General features: G+C 40.6%; 2 protein-coding genes across 2 annotated transcripts in view; one reads left to right on the plus strand and one right to left on the minus strand.

Annotated features, from left to right (window-relative positions):
• Nucleotides 1-20,746, minus strand: part of XPC (XPC complex subunit, DNA damage recognition and repair factor) — a 330,052-nt gene that overhangs the window by 33,889 nt on the left and 275,417 nt on the right. The window lies entirely within an intron of this gene.
• On the plus strand, nt 149-19,245 carry LSM3 (LSM3 homolog, U6 small nuclear RNA and mRNA degradation associated). The gene is made up of 4 exons (XM_050781809.1): nt 149-218; nt 2,780-2,890; nt 5,168-5,263; nt 18,933-19,245. Exons 1-4 carry the CDS (start codon nt 198-200, stop codon nt 19,011-19,013), a joined length of 309 nt encoding a protein of 102 aa, XP_050637766.1. The 5' UTR covers nt 149-197; the 3' UTR covers nt 19,014-19,245.

A 20,746-nucleotide genomic window follows, 5' to 3' on the forward strand; every position in this document is an offset into this window, starting at 1 on the left:
CCACGCCCCTTCGTTGGAGGCCTAGTCACGCCCCCAAAGGAAGCTCCGCCCCATACCCGTGGCCACTAAAAAACCGCGGGAAGCAGGCAAGAGCACAGCAGGTTTCTATTTCCGGTGTATTGTAGCATCACGTTTCCGGAGCTCGGCGTTGCTCTTGTGTTCTCGCGAGAGGCGGGAAAGGGCGCAGGGTTTGAAACATGGCGGACGACGTAGACCAGGTGAGTGAATTTTAAGGCGGTGGCTCGGCGCCGCTTCTTGTACTAAACTGCTTTTTACAAACGCAGGAAAAATGGCCAGTCGCGCCTCTTCTTTCCAAGTCACACGGCCTAATCCGCCCCATCCTTTCCGTAAACACCCCTGTCCGAATTTTGCTGCAGGCCCTGAGGTCTTTTCCGTTAGAAGGCCACCTGATGACTATTCATCACACTCTTCGCTTTGTTTTTTTAAATCTGTAAATTATTATGCGTGCCTACCTCACGGAGCTGTCAGGATTCCAATAGAAAGCCAGATAATAAAGTTAGGAGTTGTTATTACTGAGCACAACAATTATTTACTCATTCAGCAGAGAGAGTGAACATCAGCTTTGTATGGTTAGACACTGTTCTAAGAGCCAGGGACACTGACATCGATATATAAGTGATCCTTGCCATGACTTGGAGCTTATATTCGCGAGGAGAACAGATAAATATAAATATGTAAGATTTATAGGAACTGTGATGTGCTATGAAGGAAACAAGGAACTGGTATGCAGAATAACAGATGGTCCTAGAAGCTTTTTCACCTGGTCTTTTTCTTCCTCAAATATCTTTGGAGATCATGCTACAACTTAAACTTTCTACTGAAATCTCACCTCCTCAGAGAGGACTTCTGCCCAAATAGCACTCCCCTTACTCTGCTTACCCTGCCTCATTTTTCTTCATAGAACGTTATTTTTTCATATTAAATGTATGCATCTTTGTTTAATGTGTATCTCTCCTGACTAGAATGTAAGTGCCATAACAGTAGGCATTTTGTTTTGTTCATTCTTTTGTCCTTGGGGTTTAGAACAGTGCTGGAAATACTCAACAAATATTTGAGTGAATGAGTTAGATGATCAGAGGAGGCCTCTTTTAAAAGCCAATGTATAAAGCTACAGGATGAAAAAGAACAGAAAGTGGGCATCCCAGACAGAGGCTTAGGTAGCAGTAGAGCTCTGTCATGTGCATATTCTTACAGTATTATAATTATTCATATGCCTATCCACATTAGAATGAGCTCCTTGAGGGTGGAGATTGTGACTTCTGTATCATTGTAATCTAACAGTTGGTTATCTGATCCTTTAACAAACACCTGTTGAACTGAGGGACATAGGGACCAGTTGAGTTAGGTTATTTTTTGTTCTCTCATCGGGCCTTTTGAATCTTTAGCGCCTGTTACGAATTCAGTTACCTTCCTCCACTGGCCTTGTGTACTTACTAAAGAAGCTCTCCTTGAATCATCTAACTCTTTAATGGCTGCAACCCTCCCTTCCATGTGGGTGACCCCAAGTCATCCTAGCCCTGACCTCTAAAACCAGTGTTTCCAGCAGTTCTTTAATAATATAATATTAGTAGGAATCTTTTCTTTTTTTTTTTTGGATGGAGTCTCACTGTATCGCCCAGGCTGGAGTGCAGTGGCGTGATCTCAGTTCACTGCAACCTCTGCCTCCTGGTTCAAGCGATTCTCCTGTCTCAGCCTCCCAAGTAGCTGGGACTACAGGCACGTGCCAGCACGCCTGGCTAATTTTTGTATTTTTAGTAGAGACGGGGTTCACCATGTTGGCCAGGCTGGTCTCAAACTCCTAACCTCAGGTGATCTGCCTTTCTCAGCCTCCCAAAGTGCTGGAATTCAGGCCTGAGCCACCACGCCCAGCCAAAAGGAACCGTTTCTAAGTATTAATATTTTCTGCTTTCCTGGCACTGTTTTAAATGCATTAACTAGTTTCATCCTCATAAGAATCCAGAAGGAAGGTTGTGGCTTTCTCAATTACAAATGAAGAATCTGAGAATTACAGATGGCATGATTTTTAATCTCAGTTCATAAGTGTCAGGTCACAGCCAGGAGTTGAACCCAGACTGCCTGACTCCAAAGTCAGTGCTTGCTTGCTTGTTGGCACCATCTTGGCTCACTGCAACCTCCACCTCCCAGGCTCAGGCAATCCTCCCACCTCAGCCTCGGAGTAGCTGGGACTACAGGCACATGCCACCATGCCCGGCTAAGCCAGTGCTTTGAACCAGTGTTCTATTCTGGCTACTAAATATTCATCTTACTGGCCAGTTGGCAGCCTAACCTCAACCTGTGCTGAATTCATAATCTTCCCATAAACCTACACCTCTACTTGGCATTCTGACTAGTATATGGTAGGCATTAAGTGAGTGTTTTTCCTATGATTACATAATATTTGAGATAAAGCTAAAGTTCCTAAGACCCTATACCCTGAAATCGGGTCAGGCAGTTTGGATTTTGAGGGAACAAAGTATAGTCATGATTATTTTGCTGTGTAACTCCTTCTTATGTATGCGTGTTTTAATCTACATTTATATAGCACATACTATGTGAAAAGTTCTGTTCTAAGCCTTCATATATGTCACTTAAGCCTCATAAAAACAGTATTAGGTAGACACTATTATCTCCATTTTACAGATTAGGAGACTGAGGCAGAAAAAGGTTAAATAACTTGCACATGGTCATACAGCATAGCAGTGATTTAAGCACTACTTTATCTCTAGTACTATATTACTAAACCTGTTTCTGTTATCAGCAACAAACTACCAACACTGTAGAGGAGCCCCTGGATCTTATCAGGCTCAGCCTAGATGAGCGAATTTATGTGAAGATGAGAAATGACCGAGAGCTTCGAGGCAGATTACATGTGAGTAAATTTATCAAGTTACCTTGAAATCAGATTCCTTCCCACCCCCACTCCCTTGAAATGTAAAACCTGTCCAGAGTGAAAAGGTATTTTGAAGGAAGAGAGGGTAGTGGAAAATCACCCATGTTTCCATAAGCCAGATGAAGCTGCATGTATTCACATTTTTAATATTTTTTCTTTTAATATAAATATGTTTATTATAGAACATTTTTATTCCCTTCATTTTTCCCTTCTGTTTATTTGTAAAATTTATTTGTCCTCCATTCTTAAATGTTTTTTAAACTTAAAACACAAATATGTGTTTTATTATGAAAAGTTAAACAGCACAAAAATATATAGAGTAAAAAGTGAAATCCCATTTCCTCTACTGGTAACCACTATTAAAAATTGGATTATCTTGGCCGGGTGCAGTGGCTCATCCCTGTAATCTCAGCACTTTGGGAGGCTGGGGCAGGAGGATCACTTGAGGCCAGGAATTCCCTGTGTTGCCCGCCTAGGCAACATAGAGAGATCCTGTCTCTACAAAAAATAAAAATTAAAAAATTAAAAATTGGGTTACTGTTTCTGTATGTTTACACACACACATTCATATATGTAATATGCACATACTTGCAGTATGTACACCCTACCTCTACAAAACATGGATCCTGCTATACACGTTTTTCAGCACCTTTTTTTTTTGACTTAATCTTTCTTCGAGATTATTGATCATTAGTGCATTTAATTCTCATTTGTTCTCTTTAATGACTACCTAGGATTCTGTATATGATAGTGATCGATTTTTTTTTCATTTCTTGCTACAAATACTTACATAAATACTTGCAGTAAGCATTTTTTTTTACATATTTATTTGTGCATATCTGCAAAATATCTGTAGAATTGGTCCCTTGAAGTAATCCCATTTGTTCATAGAGTACCCTCAAGGTTTTGCCTCTCCTTAATGACTTGTTGCTTTCCTAAGTGTGTTGTTTTTAGTGTTGCTACTTTACCCTAAAGTGATTAAAAATAGCTAACACTTACTGAGCATTAGTTGTAGACCAGCTACTATTATTCTAAGCATTTTGTGTGTGATATCTGATTTAATCTTTATAACAACCCTGTGATGATACATACTAATTATTCCTGCTTTGCACTGTAGGAAGCTCAGGCTCAGAAAGGTACAGTCACTTGCCAGTAAAGGGAGAGCTAGAATTTGAATCTAGATTGTCTGACCTGAGCCCCACTCTTAAGTACTGTGGTTCCACCTTCCACAAAACCTAACGATAAAGAACCTCTGGGCTTGGAAAGGAAATAGGGACCCAGGGAGACAATCTACAGTTGGCCTTAAAGGAAGAGAGACTCCAGGAAAGGAATAGTGGTAACTTCGGGAATACAAATGGAATTGAGCTTAATTACTTAAGTCTGTGGCCCTTGGAGGCTTCTTCAGTTCCCTGTGTAAACTTGATGGTCTGTATCCTAAATGGCCCCAACTTTCTGTTTGTTTTGTGCCCCTCAGTTATACATTTTTGCTCTTGTTAGCGTGCCCTGCTTAAAGCAGTTCCCCACGTGGCTGACAAGTGACTTTTATTTTGATGTGAGCAGGTGAACCATGTAACACGTTGTTAGAAGTAAACTTGAGTTCTGAACAAAGTCCCAGCTTTAAAGTGCACCTTTTAGTAAAATGAATGAACTTTGGAGCTTGGATTGAATATCTTAGCTGCAACATTTATTGATTGAGCCCACAGGTGCATTTAAGTTTTGGATAGGTTAGAAATGGGCAGGGTGTTGCTCTACTTACTTTCTCTCTGCAACATGTAGTCTACCGTGTGCCTTTAGAAGACTGCAATGCCATCATGTTACCAGTAAACAAAGGATTTTATCTTCTTTACTGTATTTTTCTTGTCACATTGTTATAGGTGAATTTGAAGGATGTCTACTGATAAATGATGAAGATGGATCTGCTGTTTTTCATAATTAAATATTATAAATGATGTGACTGTCTTAGATAACAAGTGGGGTGGAGACTTTAAAAATAATTTCAAGTGATTTTGAGTAAATTTATTTTTGGCCATATGAGCAGTTTTATATTTTTATCAGGTCAATTAAGTAATCATTTGAAATGACTTGTAAAGAAACAGTGTATTAGTACAGTAGGATTACTTTTTATTTGCATGTAAAAGTTTGTGATGTAAGTATCAAATGCCTTAGTTGTAATTGAGCAATTTGCATATTGTTAAGCCTTGATCATTTTCATAATTTGATTATTAAATTTCTTGGTTCTTTACCCTCCCACTTGAGGCTTATGATCAACATTTAAATATGATCTTGGGAGACGTGGAAGAAACTGTGACTACTATAGAAATTGATGAAGAAACATATGAAGAGATATATAAAGTAAGTCATGCAGTTCTATTCATTGCTTTGCAAATATCACCTGTTCTCTTTCAAACAGCTTAACTCATATTTATGGGAAGCGCATCATGTTTTGACACCTACTTATGGACTCAATAGAGCATAGCAATTAAATGCAGGGATTCTGGCATCTGACAGACGTTGTTGCCAGTACTGGCCTGACCACTTCCTACTTGGGCTACCTTGGGCAAGGGAATTAAGTTAGCCGATTTCTCATTGGTAAGCAGGAATACTACCACTTACCTCATAGGGTTCCCAGATTCAGTGAGATACAACAATGCAAGGTGGCTATGTATAGTAGTGTGTAACAGTAATAGTGGACAGTGTTCTTTCATTTTCTATGGATTTGATCTGTTAATACTTAATTTATTAGAAACTGAAACTGAAAAAGTTTTTAAATATTTATTCATTAAAAAAAACCTGGCTGGGCATCGTGGCTCACACCTGTAATCCCAGCACTTTGGGAAGCCAAGGCAGATGGATTACCTGAGGTCAGGAGTTTGAGACCAGCCTCACCAACATGGTGAAGCCCCATCTTTACTAAAAATACAAAAAATTAGCCGGGTGTGGTGGCATATGCCTGTAATCCCAGCTACTTACTTGGGAGGCTGAGGCAGGAGAACTGCTTGAATCCTGGAGGCAGAGGTTGCAGTGAGCTGAGATTGTGCCATTGCACTCCAGCCTGGTCAACAAGAGTGAAGCTCTGTCTCAAAAAAAAAAAAAGCCAGGCACGGTGGCTCACACCTGTAATCCCAGCGCTTTGAGAGGCCGAAGCGTGTGGATCACCTGAGGTCAGGAGTTCAAGACCAGCTTGGCCAACATGGCAAAACCCTGTCTCTACTAAAAATACAAAAACTTAGCTAGGTGTGGTGGCATATGCCTGTAATCCCCCCTACTTGGGAAGCTGAGGCAGGAGAACTGCTTGAACCCTGGAGGTGGAGATTGCAGTGAGCTGAGATTGTGCCATTGCACTCCAGCCTGGTCAACAAGAGTGAAACTCCATCTCAAAAAAAAAGTCCGGGCACGGTGGCTCACACCTGTAATCCCAGCACTTTTGAGAGGCCAAAGCGTGTGTATCACCTGAGTTCAGGAGTTTGAGACCAGCCTGGCCAACATGGCAAAACCCTGTCTCTACTAAAAACACAAAAAATCAGCCGGCCGTGGCGGCAGGCACCTGCAATCCCAGCAATTCGGGAGGCTGAGGCAGCAGAATCACTTGAATCCGGGAGGTAGAGGTTGCGGTAAGCTGAGATCGTGCTACTGTACTCCAACCTGGGGGACAGAGTGAGACTCTCTCAGAACAAAACCAAAACACCTATCACATGTTACTGTAACATTTTTATGAACAATAAATATTTTCTAAAACAAAATGTTTAATGAGGAATGTCTTTGTTTTACGTTTTTGCAAATCTCTTTAATGCTCGGCTTAATCAATGACAGCTAGAAGATTTTTATATCTTTTTTCTGCATTAAATGTATCATGAGATGTTGTTGTAAATGAAGCAAATCTGACCACACAGATAAGTAGTTGGAAAGGAAGAAGTATGTTTTGTGGATGTTCCACCTTTGATACTACACCCAAACTGAACAAGTGGTAGTCAGTCAAGGGTTATTTGCAGTCTGGAATCTGAAACGATAACAGTAAACTTTTTGTACTCTTGTTAGGTGAAAATTCATTAATCTGCCTTGCACTTCAAATGGATCTTTTACTCATGCATGATTTGGTTATATCAGGCACTGGTTCTTTAGAAAATAGTTCACTGAGCTATGCAGATTCATTTTATTTGTTCAATGTTTAAAAAAAATCACATTGATTAGTATCACCAATGATCTTGTCAGAAAGGTCTTTTTTTTTTTTTCTTTTTTCTAGGACAGAGTCTCCCTGCGTCACCCAGGCTGGAGTGCAATGGCGATCTCAGCTCACTGCAGCCTTCGCCTGCCGGGTTCAAGCAATTCTTGTGCCTCAGCCTCCCAAGTAGCTGGGATTATAGGCATGTGCCACCACGCACAGCTAATTTTTGTGTTTTTAGTAAAGACAGGGTTTCACCATGTTGGCCAGGCTGGTCTTGAACTCCTGGCCTCCCAAAGTGCTGGGATTACAGGTGTGAGCCACTGTGCCAGGCCGTAGCAGAGAGATCTTTAAGATTTGGGAAGCCAGTTTCTGAGCCTGCCAGGGCATACTGGTTAAAATGTGGGCTCAGAGTACAAGACTACATGGATTCAAATCTTGACTCCCTTGCTTACCACCTTTTTAATTGGGCCAGCTCACCTACCCTGTCTGTGAATGTGTTTCCTTGTCTGTAAACTGGGAATAATAATAGGACCCACTTCATATAACCATAGAGGATTCATTGAGGGCTACATGAAAAGCCTTCAGATTAGTGACAGGCACATTGTAACTGTTAAACTGTTAGCCTTCATTGGATTTTGTAGTTCTGCTTTATCCTGGCATTCCTCCTCTCTGACCACACCTGACTCCTTTGCTAGTGTTCTTTCTCCTAAGTGTAAACATTTCACATTTTTTTCTGTTTTTTACTTATTTATTTATGTATTTTTGCTGGCTTATTTCTCCAAGAAAGAATAGTATTTTTTAAAATCTGCATTTTTTTTCCCTTTAGGAATTTCATTTAGTAACTATTGTTTGGTGGTTGTTACTGTTTTCTTAACATGGACACAATCATAAGTACCAATTCTAAGATGCACTTTTTCTTAAATTTTAGCATCTCAAAAATCTGATTGCATCTTACAGGTGATGTGATAAAAAAAAGAATTGTGTCATAATTTAATTGGCAAAATTTTTCCTTTTTCGGTTCAACTAAGCTTACAAATGATATCTTAAATGTGATAAAATATGGACTATGCAGCTTTAATATTCTGCTTTATTCATGTAACATTATTAACATAAGAATTTTACCATGGGAGTAGACTCTTCATAAGCATTTTAATGCTCTTGACTTGAATTCTGCTTGTGACAGAAATGAGTCTTCAACTGTGGTGTCTATTCTTACAGAGAAGGGAACACTGCCACTTACTCCATGTTTGCAGTGAACCAACAGCAAGGTCCACCTCTGTCATCCCTAGTAGTCTGCTCCAAGTGCGGTTCCTCCTGAAACTGAAGGTGCTATGTGTCTGTGCACATGTGCATTTCTCTGGGTGGAGTGTCTATAACAGTCTCAGTAGTTACTGACCTCCATTAAGATTAATTGCTGCCTTTACTACTGGGACTAGTTAGCTCCTGAACGCTGTGTGCTGGCGTGCATGTGATCTCTCTTGTGCCTAGAATTGCAGCTGCAGAACAGTCAGCCAAGTCTGTTAAGTTAATGAGTTTTTTTCACATTGCCATGATGTATTGGGTAAAACATTTAAAATGGAATCTTTGGATGACTGAGAATACTTCAGTGTGTAAATGTGTATTAACAATAGACTTAGAAAGGAAAGACAGTGATATTATGGAGAGTGTCTGCATCTGGTTCAGTGCCATGGAGACTAACTACTTCACTGTCCTGTGCACTCTTGTTACTCATCTCCAAGATGGGAAACCATACTAAATGGTTTCTTACCTTGACCGATTTTACATGTTGCTCTCTCTCTCGTCTGTTGAAATAACTAATGAACATCAACGTTATCACCAAAACAGTATGGGGGACCCATAAACCATAGGGTTGTTGGGTTTTTTTCCACCTATAACTTATATAATTGACTTCTAAATAATTAATTTGACTGCTGACTTATAAATGGGAAGATGGAAAGCAGTCAGTCTTACTCTTCTGATTCTCGGTCCTCCATAATTGGAGTTTCCATTTTACAGATTGTGAACAGTCTGTGTTATTTGACCCAGCCTACTTTTTCGGCTGTCCATCATGTGTACTACCTTCCTTCACCAAACACCTCATAGTTTGGTTCACCAGACAGTTTCTCTTGGGGACGTTGCACCCTTTTGTAACTGAGCCCTCTGCTCCCTCTGCTTGCCTGAAGGTCTTCTACAGCATCAGATGGCTCTTCTAGACCTTTCTGTAGATTAGCACTGTAATAATAGAACTATCTGCAGTAGTGAAAATTTCTATCTAAGCTGTCATTACAGGAGCTGTGAGCCGCATGTGGCTATTTGGCACTTGATGTGGGTGCTGGTGTGACTAAGGAACTGAACATTTAATTTTATTTAATTTTAATTTAATGAGCCATCTTTGACTAGTGGCACTTGTATTAGAGCAGCTCTAGACCTGCTCCCTTATACAGAGCTAACTCTTTGTGGTCCATGCTGAGACCACATGGTCCATATCACCCTATAGTACTTAACACATATTTCTTTTCTTACTCATTTTAAGTTGCTTCCATTTTAATTTAACTTTTTGAATGGATGCTAGACTCACACAGTCTTAAAATCACAAAATGCAGAAAGGAACACAGTGTAGTAAAAAGTCTTCCACCCCATCCTCTGTTCATCATCTTTACACCCCACCCCCAGACATAAGCACTGTTACTGGTTTCTTGAGAATCTTCTCATGTATTTATGCATATGCTAATGAATGTTAATTCTCCCTTCCCCTGTTTTTTTTATCTCAGTGCTCTTTCCCTTTCATACATAGCTTCCTTGTGCTTTCATTTTTAGCTTTATGGTACTTCATTGTATAGATGTACCATAATTTAACTGTTTTCCTATTGATGGACAGATAGCCATTTCCAGTATTTTGCTAATTAAACCTATTCTGCTGTAAATAATTTTATCTTTTTTTTTTTTTTAATTATACTTTAAGTTCTGGGTTACATGTGCATAACATGCAGTTTTGTAACATGGGTATACACGTGCCCTGGTGGTTTGCTGCACCCATCAACCCGTCACCTACATTAGGTATTTCTCCTAATGTTATCCCTCCCCTAGCCTCCCAGCTCCCGACAGGCCCTGGTGTGTGATGTTCCCGTCCCTGTGTCCATGTGTTCTCATCGTTCAACTTCCTCTTATGAGTGAGAACATGGGGTGTTTGGTTTTCTGATCTTGTGATATTTTGCTGAGAATGATGGTTTCCAGCTTCATCCATATCCCTGCAAAGGACATGAACTCCTTCTTTTTTATACCTGCACAGTATTCCATGATGTATATGTGCCACATTTTCTTAATCCAGTCTATCATTGATGGACATTTGGGTTGGTTCCAAGTCTTTGCTATTGTGAATAGTGCTGCAATAAACATACATGTTTATGTGTCTTTATAGTAGCATGATTTACAATCCTTTGGGTATATGCCCAGTAAAGGGATGCCTGGGTCAAATTTTATTTCCAGTTCTAGATCCTTGAGGAATTGCCACACTGTCTTCCACAGTGGTTGAACTAATTTATGCTCCCACCAACAGTGTAAAAGCATCCTAATTTTTCCACAACCTCTCTAGCATCTGTTGTTTCCTGACTTTTTAATGATCACCATTCTAACTGGCATGAGATAGTATCTCATTGTGGCTTTGATTTGCATTTCTCTATTGACCAGTGATGACGAGCATTTTTTCATATGTCTTTTGACTGCATAAATGTCTTCTTTTAAGAAGTGTCTCTTCATATCCTTTGCCCATTTTTTGATGGGGTTGTTTTTTTCTTGTAAATTTGTTTAAGTTCTTTGTAGATTCTGGATATTAGCCTTTTGTCAGATGGATAGATTGCAAAAATTTTCTCCCATTCTGTAGGTTGCCTGTTCACTCTGATGATAGTTTCTTTTGCTATGCAGAAGCTCTTTAGTTTAGTTAGATCCCATTTGTCAATTTTGGCTTTTGTGGCCATTGCTTTTGGTGTTTTAGACATGAAGTCTTTGCCCATGCCTGTGTCCTGAATGGTATTGCCCACGTTTTCTTCTAGGATTTTTATGGTCCTAGGTCTTACATGTAAGTCTTTGATCCATCTTGAGTTGATTTTTATAAAAAGTTTAAGGAAGTGATCCAGTTTCAGTTTTCTGCATATGGCTAGCCAGTTTTCCCAACACCATTTATTAAATAGGGAATCTTTTCCCTATTTCTTGTGTCAGATCTTTGTTCAGGTGGTTGTAGCTGTGTGGTGTTATTTCTGAGGCCTCCATTTTGTTCCATTGGTCTATATATCTGTTTTGGTACCAGTACCATGCTGTTTTGGTTACTGTAGCCTTGTAATATAGTTTGAAGTCAGGTAGTGTAATGCCTCCAGCTTTGTTCTTCTTGCCCAGGATTGCCCTGGCTATGCAGGCTCTTTTTGGTTCCATATGAAGTTTAAAGTATTTTTTTTCAATTCGGTGAAGAAAGTCAGTGGTAGGTTGATGGGGTTAGCATTGAATCTATAAATTACTTTGGGCAGTGTGGCCATTTTCATAATATTGATTCTTCCTATCCATGATCATAGGATCTTTTTCCATTTATTTGTGTCCTCTCTGATTTCCTTGAGCAGTGGTTTGTAGTTCTCCTTGAAGAGGTCCTTCACATCCCGTGTAAGTTGTATTCCTAGGTATTTTATTCTCTTAGTAGCAATTGTGAATGGGAGTTCACTCATGATTTGGCTCTTTATTTGTCTGTTATTTGTGTATAGGAATGCTTGTGATTTTTACACGTTGATTTTGTATCCTGAGGTTGCGTATCAGCTTAAGGAGGTTTTGGACTACGACGATGGGGTTTTCTAAATATACAATCATGTCATCTGCAAACAGAGACAATTTGACTTCCTCTTTTCCTATTTGAATACCCTTTATTGCTTTCTCATGCCTGATCGCCCTGGCCAGAACTTCCAATACTATGTTGAATAGGAATGGTGAGAGAGGGCATCCCTCTCTTGTGCCGGTTTTCAGAGGGAATGTTTCCAGTTTTTGCCCATTCAGTATGATATTGGCTGTAGGTTTGTCATAAATAGCTCTTATTATTTTGAGATATGTTTCATCGATACCTAGTTTATTGAGAGTTTGTAGCATGAAGAGGTGTTGAATTTTGTTGAAGGCCTTTTCTGCATCTATTGAGATAATCATGTGGTTTTTGTGACTGGTTCTATTTATGTGATGGGTTATATTTATTGATTTGCATATGCTGAACCAGCCTTGCATCCCAGGGATGCAGCTGACTTGATCGTGGTGGATCAGCTTTTTGATGTGTTGCTGGATTCAGTTTGCCAGTATTTTATTGAGGATTTTCGCACCAATGTTCATCAGGGATATTGGCCTGAAATTTTCTTTTTTGTGTGTGTGTCTCTGCCAGGCTTTGGTATCAGGATGATGCAGGCCTCATAAAATGAGTTATGGAGGATTCCCTCTTTTTCTATTGTTTGGAATAGTTTCAGAAGGAATGGTACCAGCTTCTCTTTGTACCTATGATAGAATCCGGCTGTGAATCTGGTCCTGGACTTTTTTTGGTTGGTAGGCTATTAATTACTGCCTCAATTTCAGAACTTGTTATTGGTCTATTCAGGGATTCAACTTCTTCCTGGTTTAGACTTGGGAGGGTGTAAGTGTCCAGGACTTTATCCATTTCTTCAAGATTTTCTAGTTTATTTGCATAGAGATGCTTATAGTCTTCTCTGATTGTAGTTTGTACTTCTGTGGGATCAGTGGTGATATCCCCTATATCATTTTTTATTGCATCTATTTGATTCTTCTCTCTTTTCTTCTTTATTAGACTGGCTAGCGGTCTGTTTTGTTGATTTTTTTTTTTTAAACCCTCCTGAATTCATTGATTATTTTTTCAGGGTTGTTCATGTCTCTGTCTCATTCAGTTCTGCTCTGATCTTAGTTATTTCATGTCTTCTAGCTTTTGATTTGTTTGCTGTTGCTTCTCTAGTTCTTTTAATTTTGATGTTAGGGTGTCAATTTTAGATATTTCCTGCTTTCTCTTGTGAGCATTTAGTGCTATAAGTTCTAAACACTGCTTTCCTTCTAAACACTGCTTTAAATGTGTCCCAGAGATTCTGGTATGTCGTGTCTTCGTTCTCGTTGGTTTCAAAGAACATCTTTATTTCTGCCTTCTTTTCGTTGTTTACCCAGTAGTCATTCGGGAGCAGGTTGTTCAGTTTCCATGTATTTGTGGTTTTGAGTGAGTTTCTTAATCCTGAGTTCTAATTTGATTGCACTGTGGTCTGAGAGATTGTTAAGATTTCCTTTCTTTTGCATTTGCTGAGGAGTGTTTTACTTCCAATTATGTGGTCAATTTTAGAATAAGTGCAATGAGGGGCAGAGAAGAATGTATATTCTGTTGATTTGGGGTGGAGAGTTCTGTAGAGGTCTATTAGGTCGGCTTGGTCCAGAGCTGAGTTCAAGTCCTGAATATCGTTGTTAATTTTCTGTCTCGTTGATCTATCTAATATTGACAGTGGGGTGTTAAAGTCTCCCACTATTATTGTGTGAGAGTCTAAGTCTCTTTGTAGGTCTCTAAGAACTTGTTTTATGAATCTGGGTGCTCCTGTATTGGGTGCATATATATTTAGGATAGTTAGCTCTTCTTGCTGCATTGTTCCCTTTACCATTATGTAATGCCCCTCTTTGTCTCTTTTGATCTTTGTTGGTTTAAAGTCTGTTTTATCAGAGATTAGAATTGCAACTCCTGCTTTTTTTGCTTTACATTTGCTTGGTAAATATTCCTCCATCCCTTTATTTTGTGCGTATGTGTGTCTTTGCATGTGAGATGGGTCTCCTGAATACAGCACACTGATGGGTCTTGACTCTATCCAATTTGCCAGTCTGTTTCTTTTAATTGGAGCATTTAGCCCGTTTATGTTTAAGGTTAATACTGTTATGTGTGAATTTGATCCTGTCATTATGATACTAGCTGGTTGTTTTGCCCGTTAGTTAATGTAGTTTCTTCATAATGTCCATGTTCTTTACAATGTAGTATGTTTTTGCAGTGGCTGGTACTGGTTGTTCCTTTCCATGTTTAGTGCTTCTTTCAGAGCTCTTATAAGGCAGGCCTGGTGGTGACAAAATCCCGCAGCATTTGCGTATCTGTAAAGGATTTTATTTCTCCTTCACTTATGAAGCTTAGTTTGGCTGGATATGAAATTCTGGGTTGAAAATTCTTTTCTTCAAGAACATTGAATGTTGGCCCCCACTCCCCTCCCTTCTGGCTTGTAGGGTTTCCGTAGAGAGATCCGCTGTTAGTCTGATGGGCTTCCCTTTGTGAGTAACCCAACCTTTCTCTCTGGCTGCCCTTAACGTTTTTTCCTTCATTTCAACCTTGGTGAATCTGACGATTATGTGTCTTGGGGTTGCTCTTCTTGAGGAGCGTCTTTGTGGTGGTCTGTATATTTCCTGAATTTTAATGTTGGCCTGTCTTACTAGGTTGGGGAAGTTCTCCTGGATAATATCCTGAAAAGTGTTTTCCAACTTGGTTCCATTCTCTCTGTCACTTTCAGGTACACCAATCAAATGTAGATTTGTTCTTTTCACATAGTCTCATATTTCTTGGAGGCTTGTTTGTTCCTTTTTATTCTTTTTTCTGTAATATTGTCTTCTCTCTTTATTTCATAAAGTTGATCTTCAATCACTGATGTGCTTTCTTCCACTTGATCGATTCAGCTATTGATACTTGTTTATTCTTCACGAAGTTCTCGTGCTATGTTTTTCAGCTCCATCAGGCCATTTATGTTCTTCTCAACGTTGGTTATTCTAGTTAGCAATTTGACTAACCTTTTTTCAAGGTTCTTCGATTCCTTGCATTGAGTTATAACATGCTCGTTTAGCTCGGAGGTGTTGGTTATTACCCACCTTCTGAAGCCTACTTCTGTCAGTTAGTCAGACTCATTCTCTGTCCAGCTTTGTTCCCTTGCTGGCGAGGAGTTGTGATCCTTTGGAGGAAGAGAGGCGTTCTTGTTTTTGGAATTTTCAGCCTTTTTGTGCTGGTTTTTCCCCATCTTTGTGGATTTATCTACCTTTTGTCTTTGATATTGGTGACTTTCGGATGGGGTCTTTTGGTGGACGTGCTAATTCTTTCTGTTTGTTTGTTTCCTTCTAACAGTCAGGCCCCTCTGCGGCCAGTCTGCTGGAGTTTTCTGACCCTGTTTGCCTGAGTATCACCAGCGGAGGCTGCAGAGCAGCAAAGATTGCTGCCGTTCTTTCCTCTGGAAGCTTCAACCCAGAGGGACACCTGCCAGATGCCAACCAGAGCTCTCCTGTGTGAGGTGTCTGTTGGCCCCAACTGGGAGTCGTCTCCCAGTCAGTATACATGGGGGTCAGGGACCCACTTGAGGAGGCAGACTGACCCTTAGCAGAGCTCGAATGCTGTGCTGGGAGGTCTGCTGCTCTCTTCAGAGCCATCAGGCAGGGACATTTAAGTCTGCTATAAGCTCCTGACTGGGGCTGCTGCCTTTTTTACAGAGATAGCCTGTCCAGAGAGGAGAAATCTCAATTTTATCCTTTTCTTAATGTGAGAGTATACCTGCAGAATAAATTCATACTTTCTCTCTTTTTATTTCTGGAATGGGGATTCTAGGAGGACAGTCCATGTTTTATTCATCTCCCTGTGTCTAATGCCTATCATAGTACCTGACACATAATGGGCACTGCAAATGTTTGTATGAGTGGACTTCAGATTTCATTGCAGGTTGACTCTAAGTTTTAAACAGAGGATTCTGTTTCATTGCAAGGACTGCAGATCCAAGCCTTGTCACCTATCGGACACACATGAACACTTAAAAAAAAATTTCTGGGTGAAATTCATCGCCAGTACTAGAACATTTAATACTTTTCTCTGATATTGAGTTTATAGCATCCTTTTCTCTTTTTTTCTTTTTTTTTTCTTTTAACCTAGAGCACTTAAGTTTACACACTGAACTCCTTGTACTAGAGTCCCCTTCTTTCTCAGGAATTATTTATCTGTAGCCAGATCTCCTGCCTGGGTGTTATGACCAGACAGCCCAGGGGAGAGTCCTCACACATGGGTTGTTGAAAGTATACTGTTGTGGGCATATTAGTTTGTGTTGGCTAGACTATGGTAACAGGTACCCCCTAAACATGTACTGGCTCAGCAGACTCACAGATGTGCAGTGGCTCTGCACTGCTGGAGTTTGTTTCTCAATGACATAATTATTCTAGGTAGGTTTCCTCCACGCAGTCGTTCAGGAACCCAGACTCCTTGTGTCTTGTGGCTCCTCCAACCCCTAAGTCTTTTGTCATTGTTTCACATCCAGCCAGCAGGAGCAAAAAGGAGTGGAGGAGTTTACATGAGAAGTTTATGAATCAGCCTGGAAGTACTACACCTCTTAAACTTTTTAGGATAGAGCTCAGTAATATGAGCCTACCCAACTGTAAGGGAGCCTGGGAAATACAGTAGAATTGTGTGCCTAGGAAGAAAGAAGGAATTTTTATGAACAGCTAGCAGTTTCTGCCATAGTCTGCCCCCGTGGCAACCAGTGTCTATATATCCCTGTGAGCAAAGGGCTTTAAAAAAAAAAATTCTTTATGGAAAAATGACCATGGGTTAACTTACCAGTTCATTTTCCCTAGAAACAGATAAAATTGGAATATCAGCTGTGTTAATAAAAAATATTGCTGTATTTTAAAAAGAGGCCCCTGGTTTGTAAACTGCATCTGAACTGAGAGAACTGTGAATGAGCTCTGAATACTGTTAGGAGCCCATAGCAATGGTTTTTCCTGAGAGCATTGCAACCCTTGTAGTGGAGTGTGCCCCCTCCTTGGTGACTATGAAGCCACATTTATGGAACTGTTATAAAAGATACTGGTTCTGGTGTGGAGCTTGGGGCAGTTAAGCCAGGATGGCTCCTGCACCTACCTGCTAACTAAGAAGTCATTTGGGTAGCTAGATAAGAATCCTTGGAATGCTGTAAAGACTTCTGCTGAGACACTTGCCGCTGCCCAGCGGGCATGTGCTGTGTTTCCTTTGTATAAAGCTGTGTGCCCTTGGCTGTCTTGAGCTTTGTCAGTTTGAGGGCCAAGTTGCTGCAGAGATCAACGATAGTGGGTGTTGCAGAATCCTGCTTCCCAAACGGAACACATCTCTACCCCAAAGGATGCAAGCAGGATATCCAGCTCGGTGCAGGACTGCCACGTGACTTTCAATTCTCTGTCAGACTACATGTGGTCACTTGGACAGACACCCATACCCCAAAGAAGATGAATAATTTACCCCTCCCACATTCATGATAAACACAGCAGGGACAGGATATCCACCACAAAAACTCTCTTTCAGAGAAGGAAGAAATGAGAAACATAAGACAGTTACTGGTCCCTAACAGTGATGAATCCCACTGGGAGGGCATGAATGCTCCCTGTCCTGGTAGCAGCAGAAATCCCCCGATTAGATGAAATATGTCCCATCCGGTGTTTGGAACTTATACTAAATTTAATTGTGCGTCCTACATCTTGATTTGCAAAATATGGCAACCCTAAATGGGGTCTGCAGAGCTTTCAGGGCCAACTTCTATTTCGCTGGAAGACTCAAGGAGTCAAAGGTTTTTTGTTTTTTGTTTTTGTTTTTGTTTTTTGGCCAGGCTGATGGTTTCTTTGGCAATGCAATTTCTTTAAAAACTTGGAACATAGGTTTCTGAACTGTTTACATCCAAACAATTCAAAGGGCCAGTAACCTGTCTAAGCTCTTCCCTAGGCATAGTTTATAGGACTGCTTTATTTCTTCAGTTTCTCACCCCTGTTCTGCTTTCTGAAATTAATGTTGACTACCTTGAGGCCATTTGCTACAAAAGTTTGGGTGGAAAGACAACACCCTTAATCTGATCTTTGCCTCAGAGCTGAGTTTGTTTACCTGGGGAATTTTACTGGGCCTTGTTTCTCAAAGCCTTTTTTCATACTTACTTCTGTAACTTGTGGTCTAAAAGTCAGTGGGTTTTCTAACCCTGTGAATCCTGTTTCTTTTCATCTCTGCTTGAAAGCCAACTAGTTCTTGCCTGAGCTTTTCTGTTTTTTTCTACTGCCCTGCTAAATGCATTAGGCTAACAGCAACACCTACTAACATTTGGCTTTTCCAGCCTCTTCTCCCAGAGCTCGTAAGTTTAGGAGCCCCTTGGGCTACATTCCAAGTTTTATCTAATATTTTGCCAAGGCATAATATTAGGATTTCAAACATTCATGTGTTTCTCTACTGCCCAAGACCTGACCACTAAGCTAATGTGTCAAGGTATCCATTCCATATGTGTGACCACAATAGCACACAGAAGTAACACATAATGACTCAGCAAAGTAGAAGTTGATCTCTTGTCCACATGACAGCCCTGGTGGGGTTTAGGTCTGCACAATAGCTTTCTTCCAGGTGGTAAGTCAGGGACCCAGGCTTTGCCTATCAGTGGCTCTGCCATCCCTGAGCTCTCGCCATTATCTTAGTTCATTTAGTGTTAGAGGAACGATCGCAGAGGGGCATTCTGGGTCAGTCTGGATATAGTCCTGCCATTTCTGTTTACTTGACATTGGTTAAAGCAATCCGATGGCTACATCTGGTTGCAAGGAAGAATAAGAAACAGTCCAGCTGTGTGCCCAGGAGGAGGAGAGTGAGTTTTAATGGGTAGCTCCAGTCTCTGCCACAACTGTCGAAAGAAAGCAGTTGATAAATTGGTTCTTGGTGCTACCAAGGTAAGTGATCAGGTTTTTTAATCCAATTTTTTTGTGTCATGATGAATCCATTTTTTAACATTTCTGTCACAAACAATAAGCAGTAATACACAATTGTATAAATATGTTCTGTTTTTTTTTCTTTTCTAGTCAACGAAACGGAATATTCCAATGCTCTTTGTGCGGGGAGATGGCGTTGTCCTGGTTGCCCCTCCATTGAGAGTTGGCTGAAACAAAGAATTTGTCCTGTATGGAAAACAGGAGACTTTGTACAGTGGCCTTTCTAAATGTACAAAACATTCAAAAGAGAAACCTGCATACATTTTGATACTAAGAAATAATTCTGGGGATTCTTCCACGCCTGAAATGAGTTGATTTGCAGATAACTCACAACTTCTTAAGTGAAATGGTATTTTCATTTTTCTTAAGCTCTTCCAATAAATATGACCACCAAGATGCAGAACTCTTTTTCAGGACTTGTTTGCTCCATTATTCTCACAGATATTTTTCTCATTTTTTTTTTCTTTAAATTGGTGTTTCCTCGTAGATTTTTTTCAGTGCCGTCTTCTGTCTTGTAAATGATTTAAGGTGAGCCCACGTCTTACCTTAGCACACATTTGCAGTGCACCTACTGTGTTTCAGGCACCAGGTTTGAGTGCTGGCAACCAGAGTTTTACCAAAATGCTGTCTGGGCCAGACACAGTGGCTCACGCCTGTAATCCCAGCAGTTGGGAGGCGGGTGGATCACCTGAGGTCAGGCATTTGAGACCAGCCTGGCCAACGTGGTGAAACCCTGTCTCTACTAAAAATACAAAAATTAGCCAGGCGTGGTGGCACATACTTGTAATCCCAGCTATTCAGGAAGCTGAGGCAGTAGAATCACTTGAACCCGGGAGGCAGAGGTTGCAGTGAGCCAAGATCACACCATTGCACTTCAGCCTGGGCAACAGAGCGAGACTCTGTGTCCAAAAAAAAAAAAAAATTCTGCCCTCAAATCTTCTGGGGAGGCAGATGTTTAAACCAACAATTGCAGGCAGTAAGATTAGTGCTGATAGAATCACGCACATGCAGGATGCCATAGGAGCATGGGGAAGAGCACCCAAATATGGGAGAAAGGGGCAGACAGACATTGTAAACATTAATCCTGCAATAGAAGACAGCAAACCACGATTTCTCTTTTCTCTGGCCGGATTTAATTCTAAGGTCAGACGTGGTTCAGCTTGGTCATACCTGCTTATAATTATGACTCAAACCATTTTTCTACTCTTGGATCATTGGCCATTAATGATGAGGGGTCTCAAACAACATGTCTCAGTGGCACGGTAAAGCAGAAATTGGCTAAAAGCAAAGTTATTTTTATTTCTAGCTTCAGTCAGCACATAATGCTTAAAACCTAAAGAGAAAAGGAAAAGCATGTTACAATCGCTCCAACTTTATCAAGACAGGACTTAGAACCTGGCCTTCTCCACTATGGTCATTCCATTTTGAAATGTAGAAAATCCAACTTGTGGATGGTTTGTCCGTAAATGAGCTGAATGTGTGTGTGTGTGTGTTCATTATCAAGCACAGTATGCTCACAAATGCACGGTACTTTAAGCCTTGTGCAAGAAAGATGCTTTCAGTAGACATATTTAAAAGGTTTTATTTTCCTTACTAATGGTACATGCCCCTGCAAGTTCATGGAGAAGAGAAAAACAAGTGTGGGTGAGCTGATGGAGGTTTCATCTTAGGTGAGGAGGCAGGACAGACACCCTCCCTTCACTTGTGCTATCCCCACACTTTGTCCTTAAACTGTAGTGGTCCCAGGAGGTAACCTGTTTACAGCAGCCCGTTCACTATTGAAAAATGAACTCCCTCCTGCAGAATGTTAGAAGAAACAACCTCAAAGACCTCAAGCCACCTGTGGTTATTAGTGCATGGCAGCAAGATTGAACCTGCCTGCCTCCTACCTGTGTGAGCCTGTG

This window comes from Macaca thibetana, chromosome 2, assembly GCF_024542745.1.
Source record: "Macaca thibetana thibetana isolate TM-01 chromosome 2, ASM2454274v1, whole genome shotgun sequence".
Taxonomy (NCBI): Eukaryota; Metazoa; Chordata; class Mammalia; order Primates; family Cercopithecidae; genus Macaca; species Macaca thibetana.